Genomic DNA, 20,137 nt, shown 5'->3' with positions numbered 1-20,137 from the left:
TCTCCTACCCCACCCCGCAAAGCCCAAAGAAGGAAAACGAAGGAAACCAAAGACGAGTTAGAAATGTATTTAGATGCTCAGCAGAAATTTTAAAAAGGACCAGAAGGGCATTTACCAGAAAGCATGTGTTTGATTGAAAGGGGATGAGGGAAGCGGCCTAGCTGCCCTCGGAATCTCGCACTGTGAGGAAGTTACGACTTAATCGTGTAGGCGCACCGAAATCGATGGGTCATAAAGTCCCGTTGATTTCAGTGGGGGTGGCGAAACCCGGACCAAAGCCAGGATTCCGTTTCCCCGTCCTTGATTCGCACGGGCAAGCTCCGAGCATTTTTTCGGCCCAGCTTAACCTACCCCACGTTGCACCTGCGGCCCGAGCAGAGCGCTTCCCCTGCCGTCGTTTTGCAAGCGCTCCGGCACTTCTGCGGGGCTCGGCCGGCCGGCTTCCGTTCTCCCAGCCGGGGCGCCCGCTGCCTTCCTCGGAAGAGGAGCTCTCGGAGCCGCAAACGAGCAGTTCCGCATTCTTGTCCTGCAGCTGCGCTTTTGGAGCACACAACCCCAAGGTGTTCGTGCGTTATCCCTTCGTTGCTGCATGCCCAGGAGCTGAGCTTTTCCCAACTAGCTTTACTACCGCTGCGAGTGCCACGCACAAACACGCACACGGCAAGCACTTCATAGAATCCTGGAACAGTAGGGCTGGAAGGGGCCGAGAAGGCCATCGAGTCCAACCCCCTGCTGCTACTCCTGTTCTTCCTTCCAAATTTAACTCCGCTATCATAAGGACTAGGAACGAGTGACTGCTACTTTGCACTTATATCCCGCTGAGTTTCCTCTTGCAAGGCACCAGGATGGCTTCCACAGTCCTCAGCCACTGGTCTCCCTTTCCTAGGTTTAGGTGCCTAGCACCTAACCCATTTCACTGATTTCAGTGGGTTAACTTTAAGTACTAGTAAACCTGGAACTAATCCAATGTTGCATTTTAGCTTTTATAAATCACTGTGGACATTTTAATAATTCTGTGAAACAATGAATGAATGAGTAACCTGAAATTTTGCAATATTCTACTTCCTACACCTGAAATTTTGCAATATTCTACTTCCTACACCTTGGAAATAACTTTTACTTTATTTATTAATTAAATTATGGGCAAGCTTTAAATTTGGTGCACTGGATCTGGCTCCTAGATGGCTATTTTAGAATCCTAGCCTGATTCCATCCATCCCATAACCAAGAATTTCCTGGCACCCACAGGCTATAGCTAATCAAAATCCAGTGTTGATAAGAGAACTTTAATGTTAATCTAAAGTTAATGTTAATCTAATCCATTTTGATTGTGTGTTTGGTCAGAGAAAGCTCCCACTGTTGATGATAATAACTATAATACGACTTTTTACAAAGTGTTGCAAAATCCCTAGTCCTTATCTATCTCTTTCCTTGTTCTCTATGAAAAAAAAAACCTGTATAAAGAAAGACAATGCCTCAAATTAAATTTCTGCAAGGTCAGAAGAACCAATGTTGTTAATATCCTGTGAAAATATCCACACTTCTATGGAAATAAAGATGACTAATTTGCACATTCAGAAAAATGCCATGTTAAGCAAGACTGATGAGGAGTGGCAGGGCGGGATGGTGGAGGTTGCCTCCCCCTGCCACAGGGGCCAGCATGCATATAAAAATCCAGAGCTGCACCGAGCAGGCAGAGAGGAGAAGACGATCGTCCAAGGATGAGCAGCTTGACCAGAGGATTTCACAGCTTCGGGCTGCTTTGGATGTTGGTCCTTATGGGTGAGTTTGTCTGCACAGCCCTGTGCAGGCGGGTGGCTGAGTGAGGAGGGACCCATGGCTGGAGAAAGAGGGGGGTTGGTGGGGACGCAAGAAGATGGACATTTGAATCTGCAAGAATGGATGGATGAAGAGAGGCAGGGCAGGGACAAAAGCTAGGATGGAAGCCGGAGGGATGAAGCAGGATCAAGCCCAGCAAAGTTTCTGCTGCTACAGTGAACGCTTTGGTCTCTTAAGGTATAGGATTGCTTGTGTTTGGGGATTTCTTTGCTCGTTTTTGCTGTGTTGCCTTAGTGCAGCCTTACCTGAGCAGATGATGGGCAAAACAGAGGTAGGTTGGATGGGCAAGCAGGGAGGTTTCTATGCACATAGAGGGATTGCAAATAGGGGCGTTCTTTAAGTATAGAGCAAAGCAGTCTTGGCCATGGAAAAGTCTGGGGGCCCAATTCCAGCCCGGACCAGCCTCAGCCAAGCGGCAACATTAGTGCCCGGGTTGCTTGACCTGTGGCTGTGACAAACAGGGCTGGGAACAACCGGCAGGAGGAGAGGTGCAAATTCTCTCCTACAGACTTTCCGCTGCAAGGCAGAATGCGCAGCATCTGGGGAGGGTGCAGGTGGCGGTCTTCCTGTCACAGCTCCAGCATCTCTCATTCTGAGAGAACGTGGACAGCCTTCCAGCACAATGCCCTCAAATGTGTGAGACTACAACTCCTCCCACAGCTATCATCCCCAGCCAGTGACGCATCTGGGGGGCAGCACGTTGGGGGAGGCTGGGTTATGCAGTGTTGGCCATGGAGGGGGGAATTGTCGCCCAGTGACCATCTTCCTTAGCAGCAGCCTGACCTTCAGCAATCGGTACATAAAGCGGCCTTCCCCAGTGTGGTGTCTCCCAGATGTATCAGCCTGCAGCCCCCTTCATGCCCAGCCAGCTTGGCCAGCGCTGTGGCGCAAGGCATGAGGAAGGTACCACTTCGGTGCAGGGAGGATTATCCAAAGGATGTGCTTCCTCTAAGCATAATAGGCTAGAGTGTCACAATAGAGCTGGAGCGATGGTGGTGCTGGAGAGATTGCCCATCTGGTGAGTCACTCTCTGGGGTCAGAGCCTGGGAGGATAAACGCCAGGGAAGGCAGAGCTGCAGCTGAGATCTTTTTGGGCTCCTGCCAGACCCAACTGAGTGGTGTGATGCACACATCTCCACGGATCATTTTTGCTTTTCATCTAACCTTTTGCCATCCAAGTCCCTGGGTGGGAATAAATACAGCTTCCACGCTTCATCCTTGCTGGAGCTGCTGTGCCTTTCACATCTGTCTGACGTGCAGAAATTCAACCGAGAAAGCTTCTCCTGGTATGGGAGCAGTGATGGCCTTCCATCTTGCCCTGTTGAATTTGTTGGAGAGGGCAGAGTACGTACTTTGATTCTATATGTTGTGGCTGGATTCAGACCAGATTAGTTGCATGTAATCCTTGGCACTGAAGCCTGTTAAGACTGACTTTTCACTTGGATTTCAATATGCCATCATTTAATCTGGAGTGTGCCCACACCAGATAGCTTGGAGTTACACACTGAACTAAAGCTTCTCATGAGTATGAGTTGGTCCCTACTCAGGGACCAGCCCTTATTTCATACTAGCTATTATTGGTACAGATGACAGCCAGCCACATCATACCTTTACCAGCTATGGAATGGGCAGAAGTTCAACAGGGGCTGTCCCCTCCCCACATATGCACACACAAAGCTGTAGCAATGGAAAAGGCCATCCCTGCTGAATTTCAGCCTCCCACACAATCAGGAAGGGCACAAGACTTCTATCATGAAAATCAAGTTTGCCCAGTCACTTCTGATCCAACCTTGCTCAGTTTTTTCTTGCTTTTTATGAGGTTCCTCAATGCCTAGTTTCCCCAAGGCCCTTGCTAGAAGATGTCTGAGGATGGGGGGAAGTCACCTGTGGCTTGGTGCCAAAAGAATGTCACCCCACCTGGTGTTTTCAGAGCAGCCAGCCTTCCTCCCTGGAAAAGGTCATGGGAAGGAAGTCCTTTTCTCCACAGCAGCCTAGCTTAGCTGCACAACCTGTTTCAGCTACCAGAGTTCAACCAGCAATGATAGAAGTGCTATTTAAAAAGCTGTTCTCCAAATGCATGTGGTGTGTTCCTTCATCTTCTCAATCTAACTATAGAAGGAATGGCTTTTAGGCTTTCTCTTTTTCAAAATTTCAGCCCTGGAGTCAGAGGTTGCCTAGGCAGCCCCTCAGGAAAGGGTTTCTTGACACCTTTAATCTTTCTTGTTCAGAGTAGCCAGCAGTTCTGTTCTCACAAAGCAGAGGCAGCAAGTCCAGGATTTTCTTCCCAAGGACAGCATGGCAACAGGGCGTAGCCAAGGATGCCAACGGCCTGCTGCCTGTCCCAGGGCTAATTCTGAGCCGGGACATGAGATAGTGCAGTAAGAAACAGAGTGGTTATTTTTCTATGCAGTCATCTTCCTCTCTCCCAGTTTTGGGCACAGCTCTGAAAAAGCTTAGCCTGCTCTTGGCAATTTACCCTGCCCTGGGCCAGTTTCGGCTTAGGCTGATGTTAGGGGCTGCCAACAACTCGGGAATCGTACTTCAAAATGGGAGAGATTCTAGTCAAGTTCAGCAGCAGGATCTGGCATCCCTGGGCAATTGCTGGGGCCCCAAGGGCTCGTGAAGACTCACCTGGGCCAACACCTGCCTGACATGGTCCACATCAGTCAGCTGGGCCTATAAATCCCCACTTTCATTTCCCCCCTGTTCTGCAACGCATCATGATGGGCACTCCATGGCATTGTGGGACATTAAAACAGCAGTTCCCAGCCAGTCTCGGAGTGAACCTGAGAGGGGAGAGCATCAGCCTGCCAAGAGGCTGACTACGTGGCACGTTGCCTGGGAGGCTCTGAAACCTGGACCCAGCCTCGGTTCTAATTCCTGCAGGGAAAACTGGTTTACACCTGCAGCTGAGTCAGGAAAATCCCCGAGGTGGCAGTATATTAAATGCCTATTACAGGGGGGTGAATCAGGACCATGACTAGGTATTTAAAGCCCAGAGGACACAAAACTGCATATTTTAATTCATAATTACATATGCACATTTTGAAATAATTACTCAGATTTATTTAAATTTCATGGAAGGCAAAGGCAACCAATTAATTCTTCATGCAAATCATGTCAAATACAATACAGAGTGGTTAGAGTATTGAGTTCGGACCTGGGAAATCTGGGTCCCAGGTCCCCACTCAGTCATGAAGCTCATGAGGTGACTTTGGGCCAGTCATTCTCTCTCAGCCTGACCTACCTCACAGGGCTGTTGTCATGAGGATTAAAGGGATGGAGGAGGATTATGTAAACCACCTCAGCTTCCTTGCAAGGGAATGGCATGTGGGATGTAAATGTAATGCAATAATAGTGACAATTCTTCCTCGAATCTTCACCTGTTTTGAACCGTACCAAAATTAGTGGCTCTTCTTCAGCTACAATTTTGTAGTGGTGTGGAATAACACCAAAATGAGAGAGCCTTGGGGAGTCCTATTTGTAAAACAGTTGGCAAGGATAAAAGTAGCTCATTGAGGTATAGACTGGGCAAGAAAGAACCTGTCTACCTCAGGTGCAAGATTTTTAACCTGAAGGCAGGTGTGTTTGTTTGTTTGTTTGTTTTGCCCAGGAGATAGTTCAAACTATGGCACACCACACCCCATACCAACAGTCAAAAGCAGCTTGCATGACTTCACTCTCTCCGGAGGGTTAATTCATACCACCTTATTGTACTAAGGCGTAAGACCAGTCCGAGAACCAGGATATGGCAGGGATCCAGGCAACGGATGTTGACCTTGTGCATTTGGTAAACAGTCAAACATCCCTTTTTATGGAAGGCAGGGATGGGGTGCCCATTTCCTCTTCTCTGGGAAGGCTTTGTCCAGGGGAGAAATGTGGCTTTAGGTGGCTGACCTGGGGAAGTGCCCTGAATCACTGTTTGCTAGAGGCTTGCCCAGAATTCCCCTCCCGATTCTGCAAAGGGCTGGTCAGGGGCTGGGCCGCGGTTCTGGAGGCAAACTGTCCGCACCCATCCAGCCACAGCCCCCGACTCTCAAAAGATCTGACTTCCAGAGTTGGATCAGGTCAGATCTTGACTGCTTGGACTATCATGCTTTAGCTTCTCTAGGATGGGTCCCATCGTCATAATAGCAAAGCTGAGCTGGGACGGGAGGAGAAATAGCAACTGTAGATGCCATTTCAGGGGCCCTGCCTACCTGGAGGGCAGCTTTTTCCAATGGCCATGCTAGCTGGGGATGGTGGGATTTGTGCTTCCACACATCCAGAGAAGACCCAGTCGGAGGAAGAGTTTCAAACTAGTTCAGTGGCTGAACTGGCAGGTGGCGACAGAATTGCTCTTGAACGGAGTAGTGGAAGTACGTTGATCTGCCTGGGCATGGCAAGGACTGTATCTTTCCAGGGCACATGTTATATCAGTAAAGACCTGGGGTGATGATGGTGTAATGCAAGATATTGGACAAGAGGCACCAGGTTCAGGCACAAGTGAAATGAGTTAAAATTTAAGACTTCCTGTTGTCAGGTTTCTCTGAGTACACCCAGACAGACTAAGGGGCCAATCCTTGCAAGGTTAGACAGAAGAAAAGGCCTAGCATTTCACTCTAATTTGATAAACTTTGTAAACTATCATTTGGCAACTTGATACCAAGAGACATCGGCTGCATTACTTCTAATGCTGCTCTTCTGTTTCTGCCAATTAAATGTTTTCAGAAATGCTAAGATATCCTAATTTCTTGTAAAGCTAATGCTATTTATTTTTATTGCATCTTTGCCAAGTATGCATTGACAGAGAAACTTTTGTCTTTTCTATTTGCATTGTCCTTTTTCTTGTACCAACAATTTACAGCGGGGTGGGACAGAAATATGGCACATTGTTTAGACTTCAGCAAGTTCCAATTTAACCCTACCAGGAGGTAGAAAAAATAAACACGCTGTCCTGGTTTGTTCTTGTGCTTTAACAGTACTTTGCTGGGTGGGGGCGGGGGGAGGGGGGAAGCTTTCCACAGCATAATGCAAAATGTCACTGCTTTTAAAATTGCTGCAGATCAAGGAGAGCAGCTACAGGGACAATTAAATCCAGTGCAGCCCAAATCTAAAAATCCATTCCTGTGACTGGTTTGCAGGGGAGAAAAACTGCTTCATCCATGAGGTGAAGCGGTGTTGTGAAAGACAATTGTTTCTGGTACCATTGCAAGACGCTGGAAACTGCCTGTTGTAAAACTGTGAAGCCCGTCTGATGCATCGCTCATGCAGACACGTGTTCTTCACTATTTGTAAATCTGAATTGTGTAACCGAGGGAGAAGCACATGGCGGGGGTGGGGTGGGGTGGGGTGGGTTGGGGGGTTAATTTTGCTCCGGTGCAAAGTTCAGTGGAGTAAGTTTTCTCGTTCAGTGCTGGTTTTCAACATTAGAAAAATCAAGTGATGTGAACCCATCCTGAGACTTCCAGGCAAACTTTAGCTTTACAGATCATGAGAACTAAAAATCTGCATTTTAAAAGAGCCCCTAGTGGGTTTTTTCTTTCTTTGAAGTATTCCAGCATATTCACAAGATGAAGTGATATTTGTTCACGTGGTGTCAATATTCTTGCTGGATTTGTGCAACGGATAATGGTTAGACATATGAGAAAATGATAAATATTCTTAGTCCCTTTTGTTCTTTCCTCCAGGTCTTCATCAAGGATTATCTAAACAAGGTATGTGCTCTGAACTTGTTACATCTTCCTGCTTTTTAATGCCCCTTGTCTAAATGTTGTAGCCAGTACAGACATAATAGAAGTAGCTGAAAGGTCCCAGCAGCGATGCAGTATTGCAAACGCAGGCACCCCTCGCCACAGGGCCAAGGGCACTGGATTCAGCAGTGCCAAGGAACCAGTTCTAGCCATCTGCACCCCTGCAGCTATTGTAAGGGTTGGAGCCATGCTCAGAAGGAACAGGAAATGCTGGGTGCCGTGGCAGTGCCCCGTTGATCAAAGGAAGTGTCGGCCCTTTGTCCCTGAGAGCCCCGGCTCCACTATGCCACAGCATCTTAGCATGCAATGAGGGGTGGTGGAGGGCAGAGTGGTGTAGTGGGCAGAGTGTTGGACTGGGACCTGGGAGACCTGGATGCCAGTCCCCATTCAGCCACGGAACTCACTGGGTGACTTTGGCCCACAGATTCTTGGCTCAGCCTACCTCACAGGGTTCTTGTGAGGATAAAACAGAGAGGAAGAGAACAGTGTGAGCTGCCTTGGGTTCACTGCAGGAGGAGAAGAGGGGAGAGTGCAGCCCGTTCATCATTGCCTAGAAAAGCAACTGCCAGAGTCGTTCCGCTCCTGGTCGTGCATGAAGAACCAGCCAGGGGGTGGTGGAAGGTGAAGGGCAACATCTGTGGGGGGCACCCAGCTTAGGAGATCCTGCTGAAGACACGGTGGCTTGCTTCTGCATAAGCATCGGTAGGATTGCTCTCTAAGACTGGGTTTATGCAACAAGCCTTGGTGACTAACTACCCGCAACGGTTTAGTCAGCTGAACCCAGAGCACTTCCTGGAGGGTGGCCTATGTTTTGATAGCCAGTCACTCTCGCCACTCTCGGCTTCTTCTCAGGATTCTTTGACCAATGATGGGTTGTCATATTGCCCAAGCCCAGGAGAGCGATTTCATCATGGGATCATTGTGGGTTCTGGGAATCAGCAGGCAAGCTGCCAGCAAGGACAGCAGAAATCCCTGATCTTGCCCTTGCTGCCTCCGCGGCAGCCCCTCCGTCAGGCCCGAGTGGCCCTTTGCGGCCACCATCATTGGCTTGCCACCAATTTCTTTCAACCGCAGAGCATTGCCCAGATCCATGGACAGTTTTTAAAAAATACATTATTATTGGTCTTTCTCAAGTGCTTATTTTTTGGCTGTGAAAGGAGGGGATATTTGTGTACCTGCCGCAAAGGAGCAATTTTAGCAGTTAATTACTCCTGGAGAAGTTGGAGATTTGGGGAAGAACTGAAAAGGTGGAGGACACTGAGAAGTGACAGTTCGACACTTAAAACCCAGAAGAGTGCATTGTTAAGGGGGAAGTAAGATCCCCCCTTTTCTGTTCCTCCCCCCCGTGGACAATTCAGCAATTGGTCCGTGCCAACTGCATGCAGCATGGGCCGTCTGGCTGTGTCAGCTCCTCTATGTATTACCTAATCTGATTTACTGCTCCCTTTGACTGCTGCAACAGAGGAGGAAGTTGACCTGAAAGGGTTGACCCTATCGGGCACCCATAGGCCTGCACGTGCACACTTGTGAAAGACTGGCAATTTCTAAAAAAAGGGGTTTTTTTACACAATTGCTCAATTTGCTGAGGCAGAAAAACAAAAATAAGAAATGACTGTGGGGCGCATTTATGAGGCTTTAAAAAACAAAGGCCAGAACAAGGAGCTGTGGACGAGGCTGCGGAGGACACGGGTGCAGCCCAGAGCACCAAGAGGGAGCCCACACCGCGCAGCTTATCCGAAGGGGGGCTTGGTGTGTTGTGTGAATGCGTCCCGCATCTGCAGGGGAGATAGGTCCTGGGAACAGCCATTTCTGCACAGGCTGCCTCTTCTGACCGAACCGCTCTGTCTCTCTTTTGCTCAGGGCTAACGTGTGGGCGTCAAAAACCCATTCTCGTCCTCCGGGTGGCGGGCGGAAAGAACGTGCGGCGTGGCGAGTGGCCATGGCAAGTCAGCCTCCAGTACAAGGGGCGCCACATCTGCAGCGGGACCCTCATCGATGAGCGGTGGATCCTGACCGCGGCGCACTGCTTCTTTAAGTGAGTGGCTGCGGAGTGCCCTCCGGGGTCCTCTGGGAATGGCCTCCCGGAAGGGCCTCAGCCTCGCCCCCACCTCGCCCACACACGTCCCCTTCCCCTTTGCCCCAGACTCGCAGCCCCCCAGCCCTTCCAGTGGCTCCGGGGCCTTAGGTGACGTGGAGGACCTTGGACTTCTGGCCTTCTCTGGCGGGCCCATTTGTGTCCCGTGGTTCGGAGTGTGCTGGCGCCATCCCAGATGCCACGGACACAGACAAGGACCTAATCCGAGGTGAAGGAGGGCAGATTCAGGATGCTGCAAGGGAAGATGAAAATCAGCTCAGCCGGCACCCGCCTCTGCAGTCACCCGCCGTGGCTTCCTGAGCCAGGTCTCTGGGCAGGACCCCCTGAAGAGGCCCTTCCCTCAGCGAGTCCCCCTGGTCACCCCCTCGTCACCGGCAGCTCTTGCTCCTCATCTTCCTCACTGGCTCACATGCCTGAGGAATTAGGCTGCTGTAGCCTTGGCGGCTCCCCTTCCTCATCACCCGGGCCGGCACGGGAGGCACGAGGGGGGAAAGGGGCGGCAACCTCAGGGTCTCTGAGCAGCTGCCACTTGAGGAAGGCTGCACTTTCTCGGGGATCTTTATAGTAAAAGGTCCTTGTAAGGGTCGCAGACGTTTTCTTGAGATGCTGCTCACGCATGCCGAAGGCAGGCTGGACCATCTCGTGGGAGGGATGCCGCCTTCGTGCTATCCCAGGAAAGACCACAGTCCCAGTATTTATTTAGCCATCATCACAAACATTTCTTCTTAGCCTTACAGCCCACTGTATTGAAGGATAAGATTGTTCCCACATGCAGGCACTTCAAGGAAACATGCGGCGGGTTTGGAGAAGGCCTCAGGGCCAGGATGGCCTTCAAGCCACCTGGGCTTAAAGTGGCCAAGCAGTGAAAGATGCACCGTCGAGCTCAGCAGGGGTCCTCAGGCAGCGCCTTCCCCTGCTGTTCCTTGCCGCTGAGCAGGGGGGACGATGGAGGCTCAAGCGGGGCCCTTTCGGCCCCTCTTACCCACCTCGCGGCCTCACGCTCCTGCCGAGGCCAGCAGAGGTCCTGTTTCAGAGAGCGCTAGCTACTGGGCAGCAGAGAAACTAAATGAACAGTGAAGATGATCCCACACTATCCGCCATATTCAATAGGGCTGACAGGAGGAACCATTCCCTTCCCCAGCTTTGCTCCAGGACTCATCTTGCCCTGGCATCCCTTGATATAATTTTACAGAGTGGGCAACATTTCTCACTCCTTTTCCACATTTTCCCCCTCCAGGGATAGAAAACGAATCTGCCCTGAGGATTGCCAGGTGGTCCTGGGCCAGGTGAAACTGACAGCCGAGATGAGGACAGGGGTGGACCGCAAAATCTCCAAAGTCATCCTCCACGAGGGCTACAAGGAGGGGTCGGTGCAGAGCGACATCGCCCTGGCGCACCTGGACAAGCCCGTCAGCTACAGCGGGGACATCTCACCCATCTGCCTGCCCTACAGTGACCACCAGTTTGCCTTTGGGACGCAGTGTTGGCTGAGCGGCTGGGGGAATATTGCCTCCGATGGTGAGTGGGAAGAGAAGGGAAGAGAGTGTGGGGTGTTTCTGCAGCTGAGGGGCAGCATGCAAGTTCAGGCATCTCCAGGCATCTGCAGCTGCAAGGCAGGAGGCGGGAAAGGCCCTCACTGGAGACCTTCAGCTGGCCAGGATGCACGGAGGTAGTACTGGCCTAGATGAACCAATGCATGGTTAGACAGCTTCCTATGCGAATAATCCAGAGCGGGCTTCATCCTCATTGACTGCCTGGCTGAGGGCATTTGTGAGGGACCCACCGGATGACGTGATCTGGGGGCAGCCAAAAGGATAAAGGAGCTGAAGCAGCTTCTGTGTGAGGAAAGGACTAAGCAGTCACATAGTGCATTTTGGGGGTGGGGTGAGCCATGAGACAAATAAAGGTCAAATCCTAGGCATGTTGCTCCCCCCCCCCAAGTCCTACATAAACACGCAGGATTCCGCGGCCAGCCAAGCTGACTGGCAAATGCTGGAAGTCGAAGGACTTTTTTTTCTGTCTGAACATGACTAAAATGAGGTCCCAAAGGGATGCAACAATAGAGATTTATGAAATTCTCTTATGTGTGGAGAAAGTGAAGTTTTCTCCTTTTGTTGTTATGCCAGGACTCTTGTGTTGCCCAGTGAAAGGGATCAAAGGTGGAGTCAGGCTAGGCAAAAGAAGGGCCATCTTTGCACAGCCATCAAGTAATTTTCGAAATTTGCTGCTCCAGAATGTGGTGATGGCCTCCAAGGCAGTCCACGGTCCATGGAGGACCAGGTTCTAGTCACCAGGGCTGTTGGGCTAAGGCCAGGTTCAGGGAGCACGTGCCCCCGGAAGCCACCTGCCAGGGGGGATTGTTTCCTTTCAGACCTCCTTCTGGGCTTCCGGGAGGCACCTGGATGAGATGGTCCCTGGATCTGCTTCCAAAAGGCCCTTCTTAGGTTAGGCCATCTGAGAGTCCTCAGGTTGGCAGGTTGCATCACATCATGTGGTTCTCCATTTCTAAGGCATGCCAGCAGGGAGCCTGTTCTTGGGAGCCAGCCTTCCAGCTTCTCTGCTCTGCTCTGGAAGGAGATGGATTGGGGAACGGAGCTGTCAGGCAATCGACTGGGAGGACCTAGTGCAGGTGTAGGCCTGGTCAGTTCTCCAGGCAAGAAGACATGAGGAGCCCCATATGAGTCGTTTGCCTCTCTGCAGGTGTGTCTGCATGTCTCACCTCTTTTTCTCCCACCTTCCAGTCAGCCTGCCAGATCCCATGATCCTCCAGGAGATGACCGTGGAGCTGCTGACCGCCGACACCTGCAATTGCATCTATAGCAACTTACGGATCAGGCAGATCGTCAACCCAGCCCTGCCCAAGACAGTCTGTGCCCTGAGTCCCAACCACCGGGCGGGCCCTTGCCAGGTGAGCAAAAGATGGGTTTGCAGCTGGCAAAGGAATGGCACGTGTGACTGGCATTTCTTCCTGAGCTTGCAGGCCCTTGCCTTGCTGGATCAGACCACAGTGGTTGCTGGAAAGCAAGTTTCTAGCCCTTATGGATGCAGATATGGAGGCAGTGTCTGGCCAAGGGGTCCAGCAGTGAAACGTTGACCCTGTGGGTCCTGCTTTACTCCTGCATCCCCCTGCCCAGCTGCTTTACAGTTTCATACTGATTTTGTGCCTTATTGGAAAACACAAATTAATGGGGAGGAAAAAGGAGTATAAGAGTACAAGCCTATGTACTTCTATGCAGAAATTAGTCCTACTAAATGTAAGGGGTCAATGTTAAGAGCAGGGGGAGGAGCCCCCTCTCTGTTGAAAGACACATTCCCTGATCGGGTGGGTCATTCTCTCTCTCTCTCTTTCTCCTCTTCCACAACCGTCAGTTGTGCTGTCTCACACACTCACTGCCCAATCCATTCCCTCTCAGATTCGTGAGTATTCCCCATCAGAGCCTGGAGAGGGTATCCCATTCCCAGCTATCCGTGGCCATCAATGCCACACTTACCAGCTATTCTTCCAGGCTAGAGACGTGTTTGTCAGAGTAAAGGCCACTGGCACTAGCCGCTCGATGAACCTATGAGCTCTGTGTCCCGGATTTAAAGCCCCTCTTCCCATTGCAGGGTGATTCCGGCGGCCCTGTGGTCTGCCTGGAGAAGGGTCAGTGGTTCCAGGCAGGAATTATGAGTGCTGCTCTCAACTGCGGCCGATTCGTTGGACCGACCATCCTGACAGAGACAAGGTCCTATGCCAGCTGGATCCAGAATCATGTCGAAGGGGCCAGCTTTGCAAATCAGATCAAGCCCGTGGTGAATACCTCTGACAAGTACTTATGCACAGGTATGGTTCTTTCTCTCAGATTACGGAAGATGCCCTGTTGTGCAGCCTACCTTTTCCAAAGAAGTCCCTCGCCCCGTGATTTCCTTCTCTGAAATGCTGCCATCCTTACCTGGCCCAGCCCGTAGCTGCACCACAGTGGGGCTCAGCCTCATTCATCCTGACAGCCAAACTGAGCTCCAAAGAAGCTGTCTGTGGCCGCAGAACTTCTCTGGTCCCGAAGGCAGAGGGAGGGAGCTGGGTCCGTCCAAAATCCCCCAACAGCAGCCTATCTTGGCTTACAGCTCTCCCTGCCAGGAACTAAGCTTTGGATAGGGGGGCATTTCAGCCTTTTAGACTGGGGGGAAACCTGTGCAAGGTCAGGAATCTACTGGCAGTTGTGGGGAAGGGGATGTGGCGGCTATCTAGGGAAACCAGGATGGCCAGACTGGGATTCCAGGCAGGCCAAATTAGACCCATGGAATGGGTGCTCAACACCCAGGTACAAAAAGGCATCATGACTTTTGCCATGGTCTGGGGGCCCAGTGGCAGTGGGGTGGTGTATCCACTCTGGGTTTTGGTCAGAACTTTAAAGGGGCCGGCTTGTCACGTGTTGAACCCCCCCCCCACAAATAGGATTAGCACCATGGATAGCTCTTCAACCCCCAACCTTGGCTGCAGTTGGGCAGTTTTGTGTAGTACCTGCTTCTTAATGTTCCCTACGATTAAATTCACTTTCTGAGAAGGCTTGACTCCTGGAATCTCTTACTTTGGGGGACCTCCCCTAATCTGGGGAGTTGGTGGCAGGGGGTATGCTTTGAAGGCTTCCAAGAAGTGATGGGAGTTGGCCCCATTTCACTCTCCCTTTCTGCTCTCCAGGATGTGGGGTGATGAAAGAGGACTCAGCTGGCCGTGGGGCAGAAGGGCCCTGGCCCTGGTATGTGAGCCTGCGGCACAGGGGGAAGCACGTCTGCGGGGGCACCCTGGTTGCCGAGGACTGGATCCTGACGGCGGCGCAGTGCTTCATCGGGTGAGTGGAGGGTGCAGGGCGGGTCGTCTGAGCTCCCGCAGCTATCTCAGAGGGGAAGGGCGGGGCATGCAGAGTAACAGCAGGCAGACGGTCAACAGGAGAAGCTTTCTGCACCCCTAGCACTGACGAAAGCCTCAGTGGCAGAAGCCAAAGTGTCTTCCTGAAAGTTCCTCTGCTACAGGCACAGCAGGTCTGCCAGCCCAAAGGCCTGGCACATTCTGGGCAGGGGCCGATCAGGAGACGTGACCCTCGCTAAGCGAGACAGAGCAGGGTTTCCATTATGCCCTGGAAATCTTTGCTCTGGCCTGCCAGACCGCCCTTTGTGCACTCAAATGCACACGTGTGCCTGTGCCCGCACACCCGTGGAGTGCAACACACTGTGCGGGGCCTGGAAATGAGGCTCTCTGAAGACGGCTGCTTCCCGCATGAGCCTGCCCTTCCAGAGAGGCCCTTCGGGTACTCCTGCCACCATCTGAGATACAGCTGGGGACACAAGACAGGGCTGTCTCGGTGGCCACCCCCAGGCTCTGCAACTCCCCGCCAAGAGAGTCTTACTTGGCTCTCTCTCTGTCATCTTTACACCTGCAGGCAAATCCGTTTATATTCAGCCAGGTCTTCCTCATACAACCTCGCCTCTTGCTAAAAGGGGCCCATATTGGGTTAGCAGCTGTTTATCTCTTTTGTGGCTGTGCTTTTCATTCACGTGTTTTCAGGGTCCTTTTCATGTGGTTTTTGTTTTCATCTCGGTCTTATTCTTGGTACCCACCTCAAGCCCGATTTCTTGGGGAAAAGGCAGGATAGAGATCAAAGGAATGGATGCCAGGAAGAGCCATTCAGGATTCAAATTGGACCTGCCAGCATATATTTCGCCCTTCCTTCCCGGTGCATCATTCCTTCTGTCTTGTGTTCTGCAGGCGCCAGGAAACGGAGGGCTGGGAGGTCCTGCTAGGGGAGACGCTGGAAGGAGGGCAGCAGAAGTGGCAAGAGAAGCGAGCCCTGCAAAGCAACACCCTCCATGCTGCCTACATTAACATGACGGAGGGTTTCGACATCGCCATGGCTAAGCTGGCCCAGCCTGTAGTGTTCGGCGACAGCATCCGCACCATTTGCGCCCCCTATTCCACCCACCAGTTCCCCTTCGGCTCTACGTGCTGGACCCGTGGACGGAGGACTGGTATGTTGGGGAGCAGCATACAAGTGTCCTGGATGCCCCTTTGGGGGCCGGTGTGGGTGGATTCCTGACTTGTGGGGCCCGCTTTTCCCTTCATCAACACTGCCTGTCCATCTCTGTGCAGACGGGGACAAGCCGTCCGGTTCTTTGGGTGGCGTGGAGGTAAAGCTTATCAGCTCCAAGAACTGCAACTGCATCTATGACAAGAACAGCAACCCGGGGAGTAAAGTCCCCATCACCGACTCCATGATGTGCGCCAGACCCCACAAAAGCAGCATGCGCTGTGAGGTAAGGAGCCTTGGCCTTTCGGCTTGGGGTGCTTCAAACGGATACATGGGAAGGGGGAAAGCCGGTGGCCCTATCAGTGATTGCCCAGAGTGTGTACCAATTTTTCTACAGACAGGAACACGGCCATTTGAAATTGGCCTGTCCCCCTTCCCCTAAAAAATGAAAAAGAAAAGAGAGCAGAGGTGAAATCAGTACAATTTATTGGAGGAGGACTTTTCATTCCCATGTGGGGAAAACGTTTCAGCTAAATACTGCTTTTTGAACAGCGTGTAATGCAAGCCATTTTCCTCTTTCGTTTGTGCCTGCAAACATTTGGATGGAATAGTTTTTGAGGACAATTAATTTAGAGAACAGGCCTGTCCCCACCTTCAAGGCCCAAACTGTAGGACGCCTCTTAGCTCGCCTGAATAAGCCGAGAAGAGGAAGAAGGCGCAGCTGCTCTCGCTGTGTGGAGCTGTCCATTCCTAGTGTGGTGCTGAAGTTCTCGGCCACTGTCTTTGCCGATTCTCCAGTGCCTTCCATTCCAAATGTGAAAGCTCCCAGCCTTTTCTGTTGCTTGATGAAGCTGCATGGAGGAACCAATGTAGTGCCATTTCTCCGTGCTTCCCTCCAGACGGAGTATCTTCGCATTTTATATTGTTACTTATTTTATATTGTTATTTTTATATTGTTATTTTTCGTATTTTAACTTCATGTTGTGAGCCGCCCCGAGGCTTCGGCGAATGGGGCGGTATAGAGATGTTTTAAATAAATAAATAAATTGCCACCAGCTAGGCCCGTTCAGGGAGCAGAGCCCAGATGCAAAGGGGCATCGAGCTGTGACAGCCCTGAGTTCTAAGAGTTACCCTGCCCTAATGGACTTCCATTGGCGATGAGGCCAAAGGACCTGGGGGGGCTGCCTCTGATCAGGCCTTCCTCTGAGCCGCCCTCCCCCAACCAGGTGCCCTCCAGCTGTGCAGAACCACGGCTCCCAGCATTTCTGGCCGTGTGGAAGTCCAGATGGATTTAGCTGGGAAAAACTGCTCTCAGCTGGTGAAACTTAAAATGCTCCAAAATGATCTTTTGGACTAGGAATTGTTAAAACCAAAAGAATCCACCTCCCTGCCAGAGACAGCGTTCTACAGATCTTCTTGTGTCACCTAAGCAAAGTACCGTCATCTTTGGGACTTTACATGAAGGCAGGAGTAGCTACTATTAGTATTAAATATTACCCATGAAGAAGGACCAGATAGCCCAATGGTGGCCCAGTATAAGCCAATGGATACTAAAGGTGCAATGCAACTATGTTTAGACAGAAAAAAGCCTGCACTTCCTAGCATACCCCAGAGAAAAAGGTGGCCCTTTTCTGTCTACACATGCACAGGATTGCATTCTAAAACATTTCCCACGTCCCTGCCTTGCATCTAGTTTTGGTGGCGTCACACTCTTCCCTTTTTTGGTTTCTCTTGCATTGAGAGAGTAACCTTTTCATTCTTTGATTTCTAGGAAAGTGCTGGAGAACCACTGGTTTGCAACCATGAGGGGATGTGGTTCTTGGCAGGCATCTCCAGTTTTGGAAAGGGCTGCGGGACTTTGGTCCACCCAGGAGTTTACACTTCAGTCCATGCCTACCAGGAGTGGGTCATGAAAACTGGCTCAACTACTTACTTTGGTGTGCAAAAGACGCCTCTCCCCGTGGTCCATGAGGAAGACAGCTGCACGAATGCATCTCTTCCAGGTAAGGGGCCCTGAGACCACCAACCATGGTCTTCCTTGCAGTAGGAGACTCATGGGCTCAACAGGGGTCTTTCAGCACATTTCACCATCTTTGAAGTGCTTGTGTGCCACTCATGCATTCATTCACCTTATCACAGCCCCCCAGTGTAGAAACCTCTCCAACCTGATGTCCTCCAGGTGTGTTGGACTTCACTGGCTGGGCATGCTAGGAATCTGGAGAGCACGAAGTTGGAGAAGGATGCTCCTAGGATCTTTTTCCACCAAGATGCTCTTTGATCAAAAGAGCATCCCTTTTTTCATCCTTTTATCATTTAGTACATTACTGCCCTTGGCCTCTACTCTTCCCTTCACCAGACGGTGATCAAGCTGGCAAAGGACCTCCCATTTTTTGGAAAAAAAAAAAAAAAGATAATGAAGGCTATGCTAAGAGCTTTTGGCTTGACCAGGCCCAGCCAGTGACTGTCATGGGCTGAGGAAGGGATTTTTAAAACAAAATAACCCTGAGGTACAGTTTCAGATGTCATAATCTTGGCAATATGGTCTGGATGGACAGATAGAGACACACATTTTTAATTATTAGATATGCATCACACTCTATCCTGATCTCTCTCCCTCACCCTCACCCTCTCCCTCTCCCTCTCTCTCCAGCAATAAAACATGCTTTTAGTTCTAATAGCACTCATCTCCTGAATAAACAACATTTGCTCAGTTTTGTTTCTTTTGTTTTGCAGAAGTGGGACAGCTGGAATACGATGCATAAAGATGGAAGGGCAAAACATGACATGGAACAGGCCTGATTTGGTTTTCTTGGAACTCCTGGCTCTTCTCTTGCCACTCCCTTGAAAAGACCTTTGAATGGACAGTATTGCTGGTTTCCCTCATGCAGATGTCTGGGCAGATGTACTTTTCGAGGGCTCCCACCCTGATCCTTCCCTGATATTGCTGCAGAATAATTTAGTAGATACTGTGTGGGTTGTGAGGGGACATTTTTCATACCTGACAGCCAAACCCTCCGAGATGAGGAGGGAGCCCTGTCGTGCTGAGCACAACAAAAGGAAACCCTGGCAGGATTTGACTCATTTCTCCCATTTTGCAAACATGCAGACTGAGGAAAAGAGACGCATCCCATGCTCAGCCACTGAAGTGCAAGTTGGATCAATGCCTCTTTCCGTCTACCTCAAATGCATGCTGTGAGTGATAAAATGAGAGCAATGTCTGGCAATCCTTAGAACAGGATAAACCCCCCATCTGTCTACTCTCAGAGGGAAAGCAAAATCCAAAGGGCCTGTTCTAAGGCCTTGCCCAGGGCTGGAGCTCCACAGAATCATGAAGACAAATTGGAACAGAGGCTTTGTCACTTATTATAGAATCCATCATGTTCTGAAAGTACGGAAAAGTCTTCCAGCCATGACTTCCAGCCTCAAACAAAACTGAACTCGCACTGTACAGTGCTTCCTCCCACCCGTGGTTTTGCTTGCTGTGCTGGAACACTGCCAGCTCTTGTAATGAGAACCTTAAAGGAGACGAGCAACTTGACCAGGGTTCAGATTTTTCCAGTAATTAGGCTGTCTTGTTCTATTTCTTTAGCTAGCCGTGATGGATTGAAAGCCGTATGTGCCAAATTTCAGCTTTCAGGTCATGGATGTACCCTAACAATTTAATGCACCCATCAGCCAGTCCCAAGAATATATATATGTGTGTGTGTGTGTGTGTGTGTGTGTGTGTAATTTTTAATTTATGCTGTTTCAGAGTGTTTTGGTATCTTCACAAATCCCTTAAATAGGCAGGCTTATGGCCACAGATTTGGATACCTTCTTCTGAGATCTCAGTAGGAGCCCCTCAGATCTTTCTGTGGCTTTCCCTACATGCATGCCAGAGAAGGGAATTGGAAGAGACCTTGAGAATAAGTACAGAAGGCTCTTCTGGGTCCAAGATAGCCAGAGTTCTTCTAGTCCTTCAACATGCCCCCAAGACATGGAAGCATTTAGACCGGCTCTGAGCTTGTAAATGAGCCAGAATATGAACTTGAATTTCCCTCATCAAAGCGGAATGTGCTTGTCAATGTATCACTACAGCTCTTCTGGAGCCTTGGTGGATTGTTAGAAATTAAGCTTTGCTCTTGGAGCTGAACATGAGTCCTAAATCTAGGCCTTCTCCAGTGGATTGGTGGTCTCCAAGTGGCCTTAAAAGGTTACACACTTGTAAAACTGTCATGGTTATGTGTGTATTTATCATAATATTTTATTGTACAAAGTAAATTATTTGAGGAATCCTGATGTTCTCAAGAGATTCACTGTTAAATTTCTATGCTTGGGCAGGATCAGAATGGTTGCTGTTCATAGAGGCTTGAAATATTAAACATGCATGTCCCAGATGGCACTTAAGGGATTCTTCTCATGGGGAGATCCAGTACTGTTTTTAGACCAGTGCTGAAAACTTTTATTCTGGAAGTTATTTAATGATTTTT

General features: G+C 50.3%; 1 protein-coding gene across 1 annotated transcript; it reads left to right on the top strand.

The window, feature by feature from the left end:
- The first annotated feature begins 1,557 nt into the window (after positions 1–1,557).
- On the top strand, positions 1,558–18,430 carry PRSS53 (serine protease 53). Its single transcript, XM_044422570.1, is given in 12 exon segments — positions 1,558–1,650; positions 1,652–1,717; positions 1,719–1,782; positions 9,432–9,606; positions 10,904–11,184; positions 12,408–12,574; positions 13,273–13,489; positions 14,345–14,495; positions 15,410–15,669; positions 15,791–15,954; positions 17,440–17,671; positions 18,402–18,430. Coding segments are annotated over 12 exon segments (1,899 nt in total).
- The last annotated feature ends 1,707 nt before the right edge of the window (positions 18,431–20,137 follow it).

The sequence above is a fragment of the Varanus komodoensis genome, unplaced genomic scaffold, assembly GCF_004798865.1.
Source record: "Varanus komodoensis strain SLA01 unplaced genomic scaffold, ASM479886v1 scaffold130, whole genome shotgun sequence".
NCBI lineage: Eukaryota > Metazoa > Chordata > Lepidosauria > Squamata > Varanidae > Varanus > Varanus komodoensis.
Note: the sequence above shows the minus strand (reverse complement) of the source record. Positions and strands in the feature narration are given on the sequence as shown.